General features: G+C 50.1%; 1 protein-coding gene across 1 annotated transcript in view; it reads right to left on the reverse strand.

Moving 5' to 3' along the window:
- Window positions 1-2392: 2392 nt before the first annotated feature.
- Cbln2 (cerebellin 2 precursor) overlaps window positions 2393-6105 on the reverse strand; it is a 6943-nt gene continuing 3230 nt past the window's right edge. The window contains exons 3-5 of the mRNA XM_013018929.1: window positions 5832-6105; window positions 3268-3387; window positions 2393-3054 (exon numbers count right to left, since the gene is read on the reverse strand). Coding sequence (XP_012874383.1) covers window positions 2857-3054; window positions 3268-3387; window positions 5832-6105 — 592 coding nt within the window. The 3' untranslated portion in view covers window positions 2393-2856. The remainder of the gene's footprint in view (window positions 3055-3267; window positions 3388-5831) is intronic.

Below are 6105 nucleotides of genomic sequence, written 5' to 3' on the forward strand. Positions count from 1 at the left end.
GAGCACGTATTCCTCAGGAGCTAAATAGCAGAACTGAGGAAGGAATTAAAAGGTGTGGACTTCGATATCGTTTCTTAGCTTTAAGTGTCTTTTGACACATATGGAAATGTTCTTTCATTCACGAGCACCCTTCTGTCAGCAATTCACTTAAAACTATCTTCATCAATCACACTGTGTGCTTTCCCGGAACCCCCTCCTTGCTGTGTTAACAGAGTGCATCTGGGGGAACTCACTACCGCCCCCTGGGTGGGCTGACCAGGCCTTGTTGCTTAACATTGCTCAAAGATGTTCAGCCAAACACAACCCAGGCAGATGCAGGTAGACCAACTTCAGAGACAAAATCTGAAGGCCTGAGTCTAAAGTAGCTTCAAGCATTCATACCAAGAAAGGAAGGACAGAAGTAGTAGAATCACTTATCAATTTTATCCCTAATATAAAATAAACACCAGAAATACTTATTTTCAGATTGATCAGATTAATATCTTATTATCCAGTATAAGTAGATAATAATCTCTATTGAATAAAAGTGCTAACACCAAGGACCACTTACATAAGTGATAAAAGTAGATACTTATGAAGGATATAAGTACTCAGAAATCCTTCTGAAGTACAATATTTTCCTCTCAGAAGCTTCCTGTTTGTGTTAAATTGGGCATAAAGTTAAGTATGTGAGGAAAAGAAGATTAATATAAACAGGGGACACACTGCAGCTCCTTTTCATGTCGCCAGCATCCATAAACAATGCTCAGGTTTAGAAGTATCCTCTAGTCACAGAGTCTAAGTACCTAAATCCTTTTTTTGGTTGATTTTTTTACCCCTCACCAAACAATGGTATCCTACTCTGCTGTTCACTGCAAGACAGCAGAACTTAATCAAACTATAGATTTCCTCATTTACCCCTCCCCTCTCCCCGACAAGCACGCGCGTGTGCGTACCCACACACACACACACACACACACACACATACACACACACATCTGCTAATTGAAAAAGAAACCCAGGACTTGTCCATTTTCACACAGAAGTCAAGTCTCTTATATGCTGGTGTTTTGTTGTTTTTTTATATCACTCATCACTAATGGAAATGTTAGATCTTGTTTATACCACCATGAAAGACAATAAATGATAAAAGCAAACCACCTACCCACAAAACCTGAAGGCTCTTATGTATCCCCTCCAAACTTTCCAGCTTGAAAAATACCAAAGTATCAACTCATGGTTTCTACTTGGGTCATATTCATCCAAACTCACAGTAGCCTCTGCACACTCAGGGATCTCTATCTGTCTGTTTGTGTGCTTTTTAAAAAGACACAGTATCCTCATGCCTTTGTTGCTTGGATTTTACTTCCTCTTATTGGGGAGACGGTGTAGAGGGATCAAAGCAAGCCAGACATCAAACCCATTTATTCTGAATCTTAAATTATGAGTTTTATCATCAATATTTTGGTTACACTGTTACACAAAGGACAAATTAACATCCGGTTTGAGGTCTCTTTGATTGCTTTGGGATTAGTGACATTTCCTTGGCACACAAATCCTGCACCCAACCCTCAGCTGCCTCGTGAAACACTGAATCTGTACCAGGTGCCAATCAAGCAAGATTTGTAAAACCACTCCTGGGTTAGCGGCAGCAGCAGTACCTTCCGTGCTTGTGACTTCCAGTTGGCTTCCAGCCAGGTGCATCTGAGAGAGTGTCAACTCATTCCTGTCCTTGGCAGACCAAAAGAAGATCTGAAGAAGAGGGGCTGATGCTCTCTCTCCGCCACACCTGACGGCCAGGCACGCTTTCAGCGGTGGATCCAGATAAAACGAGACACACTGGGGAGACACTCTTGGTGGACAGGTGTTTACGGGATTTGGTTATTACAGCTCCACTCAACTTATCGGGTTCAGTCCCTCCCAGACATGCCAGGTTCTTAAAGGAACCCAGAGCATAAATTACAAAAATAAAGCAAAATCCAGGTTGCGGATTTTAAAGGTGCGTTTCAGAGAATTTCAGGAAGCAGCAGCAGCAGCAGCAGCAAAAACGGTCCCCGTTGGCTATTGACAACTTCGAGAGACAGGTCCTTGTTTTGTGGTGTGTTCCCATCCAGGAACCAAGAATGCAGATTTGTGTTTTGTTTCCTTTGATCTCATCCAGGAACTCCACATACACTTTTTGCTTTCCCATCCCAGCATGAAAACTAAAAGTGGGAGAGAGGAGGGGAGAGCCAAGCCTGATAAGAAAAGTGAAGCTGCTGAAGAAAAAAAAAAAAAGAAAACACAACTATACAAAACGAAAAGTCGCAGTCCAATCGTGCAAAATTTGCTTCTGTGGATAAAGCACTTGTCAACAGGTTCACGAAGCCCCGCCCCCTCCCCATCTGCCCATCCACCCAGGGGACAACACAGAATGCAAGTGAAGCCGCTCTTGGTTCTTAAGGCTACACAGACACACACAGAACACACGGCAAGGGCTGTCTTGCTCTGAGTCCCGGCCATCACCCGCTGTCCACCCAGGGTCAGCAGCATTCTCCCCTCAGCACAGGGACACAATGTACAAACAAGAGGAGGGACATCCCAGCAAGAGAACCCCCCACTGACTTTACAATCACAGGTACAAACTGCTCCATGGATCACTTCACTTCTCCTTGAGACCTTGTTGCCTAGACCTAACAAGAGGCCAGGTTCCCGAGGACGTGTCCTTATTCAAAAGAATATTCACAGCTTCCAGAGGAGTTCATTCCACTACCACAGTCTGACGGGAGGTGACAAACCAGTTGTCCTTGGCGGGCAAATTCGGGGTGTCACAGGGAAAAGGCCAGGCCGATCCTTGGGTGCGGCCTGCAGCGCTCCCACCGTGCAGGCGGCCTGCGTCTATAGCGGAAACACCAGGAAGCCGGAGAACGTGGAGTACTTCCAGCCCCCCATGAGGTTGCCCCGCTCCAGCTTGAGATGCACCTTGTCCTCCCTCTCCATGAGCAGCAGGACGCCATTGCTGGCTGCCTCCCGGGTGACGTCCTGATCCCCGGCAAATGCCGAGATGACTGGGTAGCCATTCTGCATCAAGCTGACCTGCAAGGCAGAGGGGAACACTCAGCAGATCACCCATGACCCCAACCCTTGCAAGCCTGAGCCCGATCCCTCCAACCCCTGCCTTTCCTGGGGAGGGGTCCACGGTGAGGGTCTGACCACCAGCTGGCTCCGAGCACAGCTTGCTGGGGCCTCAGCCATGGGCAAAGCTTCCCCAGGATGATGGGGGGGGGGGGAGTTCTCACGGCTACGCACCTGGATGGTTTGTCTGTTATACACTTTGACCACGTGGAAGCTGAAGCTATAGATCCCTTTGCGGGGGGCTACGAATATGCTGGAGGCAAGGTCAAAATGGTTGCCAATATTGACTAAGACCTGAAAGAAAAGAGGGAACAGAGCTGACACCTCAAGCCCCACCTCTGCCCAGCCTCTGCTCCCCATCAGGATCACCAACACCAGGGTGCCCAGAGCCTGCACAGAGACTCAGCACTCACACAGTCCTCCTGGGGAAAGGCATGACCAAGGTTAAGCCACAAGACAGCACGGACACAGCACACAGGTACTGTAATGGGTTCTAATTAGTAAAGATCTGAGCGTATATTTTATTTATGTACTCAGAAAATGGATGTGAATTTTCTGTGTTCAGTGGTAAGAGAGGCAGGGAGGGAGGGAAAGAGGGAGGAAGGGAGGGAGGGAGGGAGGGAGGAGGCAGAGAGTAAAGTCAGGAAATGCACTATAAATGCAGCCTGATCCTGGGGACTGACTGTGGTCATAGGAATTGCAACATGATGTGCTGTTTCACAAACAAGGTCCTTGCCAAATGGAGAGAGAAAAGCCAAGGGAGCACCAGGCCAATTTAATGAGGTCACTCCTGTGAGATCAAGCCCCAGACTAACCCTAGAACAGACGCTATGTCCCAGGCCCTCAGAGCACACAGTTGGCACTTGGGAATGGATGTGGAGTGGAAGGGCTTGGTAAACTAGCACTGCTGCTCCTGTAACTAACCCTGAAAAAATAGGAGTGAAATGGTGGCCCACATCGCCTGAGCTCTGGCCAAGGGAAATTGAGCCTGCAGGATCAACAACAGAGCCACGCACCCGACAGACCACAGGAGCTCATAATGTTCTACAGAGTAAAGGAGGATAAGCACTCCACAGTGTTCCCAGCAGAGTTGGAAGAGCAGCAAGGCCCCCTCAGAGGACCTGGTTTTCTTGGAGATATGTTGCTGAAGACAGAGCCTGGCCATCTTGTGTGGTTTCTATCCCTGTTCTTCACACACAAATCACCACATAATTGATTAAACGTGTTTAAATGGCCTGCTAGGGGTTCTTGGAAAGAGTCAACACCGCCATCCAGTTCCTTCCTGGCTTCCCGATCTAGTCACGTGATCAGGAAATAGGCCTCCTGCTGTGGCCTCTTCCACTCGCAGCTCCTCCAAAGGGCAGGGGCAGTGGGGCTGTGCTGCCAGTAACCACAGCAGTGGCAGGAAGCAGTGCGGCAGCCACCGCCAGCCAGGTGCATCTCACACACATTCTGCTCCTCCCCTGCTGGCATGGAGCACCTCAAGCTGCCAGTTCCGCCTCTCCCACAGGCCATGTGCCCAGTGCCCAGCACAACCCTTCAAACAAGCTTAAAGCGTTCTCTGCCCACCAGCTCAGAGCGGCTTCTTCTCTCCCCGTCAACTGAGAGGCAAGTTTCCAATCTGGAGAGGTTATGGTAAGTCTCTCAGAGGTAGTAACAGAGGACTGAGCCTCAGTGCCTCCCTGGTGGAGCGAGCCCAGAGCAGGTCCTCCCACCCTGGCGGAAGCCAGCTCCTCTGTAACCTCAGAACCACCCCTACTGGGCCTGACCTGAGTCCGCGTCGGCTGGGTACACCAACCGATGTGGTGCTGTGAAGAACTGTGAAGATGATTAAGGCCCTGGCAGGTATAAAGTATGTTGTAACGGCAGCACCTTAAGAAAAATGTATTTTCTGGATGCCTATTTCACTAGTCTTCCCTTATCTGGAAGTGAATAGATTGCTTTATGCTTTGTAAATAAAAACATAACCGTAACAGCAGAAAATTATTTTTACACACACACAAGCAATCCTTAACTGCCTAGGGTGAGGCACTGGCGAGTGTCAATCTGTGTACTTAAGGTTTGAGTAATGTTAGTCTGTCTATACTTGGATCCTGTGCAGAGACATGCAGTGCTGGCCCAGAATTCTATTATTTTATAAAGTGACCATATTGGTAAAAAGATTTGATTGCCCAAAGTCTAAAAACTACTATAATATTTTCAACTTTTGTGGGGGGGGGGTAGGAAAAAAAACAAGTTGGAGGGTCATGCACAGAAAAGGTCATGACCTTTAACCCTGAGCAGGAACCATCCCGAGTCACTAACACCCAATCACGGCTGTAGCTTCTGCAGAAGTGGTTTGTGTTCTCACCGCAGCCGGATTACTCATTCTCTCCAAGTAATGGGTGTGTGCGCGGTCTGCCTTCCACTGACCGGGCAGGCGTGCGGTGCATTTGCACATCCTCTTGGGGTGTGTGTGTGTAAAATCATCCCCGCGCCTTTCCCACTCACTTTTCTTGGAAATAAACATTCTCTTCCCCGCCCAGGGAGGAAGCCAAGCTATGTACAGACGCCCATCCATCTTCCCAGCACGGTGGGTGGCGGTTCCCAGTGTCAATGCCAGCCCCCCCACACCCCCACCTCACCCGCGGCCCCCTCGGGGAGTCACGCTTCGGACCTGGGTTTCATGGGCATCTCAGGACGCAGGGGTGGGGGGGAGAGCGTGGACGTGCGCGCGTGGGGCCCGGGACGCCGCTGACCTGGTCGAAGTAGATGGTCATGGTGCGGTTGCTCATCTCGGACGGCTCGTGGTTGGTGCTGCGCGTGGCGGAGAAGGCCACCTTGGCGCTGCCCGAGCGCACGGAGATGCCGAGGGACGAGGTGACGGCGCCGTCGGCCGACGGGCTGGAGTCGCACACCACCAGGCACTTGCCCTCCAGCACGATGGGCTCCGTGTCGTTCTGCGCCCGCACCGGGCGGCAGGCGGGCAGCAGCAGCAGCAGCAGGGCCAGCGCCGCCCCCAGGCCAACGCCG

This window comes from Dipodomys ordii, unplaced genomic scaffold (genome assembly GCF_000151885.1).
Source record: "Dipodomys ordii isolate 6190 unplaced genomic scaffold, Dord_2.0 Scaffold43, whole genome shotgun sequence".
In the NCBI taxonomy this organism is placed as follows: domain Eukaryota; kingdom Metazoa; phylum Chordata; class Mammalia; order Rodentia; family Heteromyidae; genus Dipodomys; species Dipodomys ordii.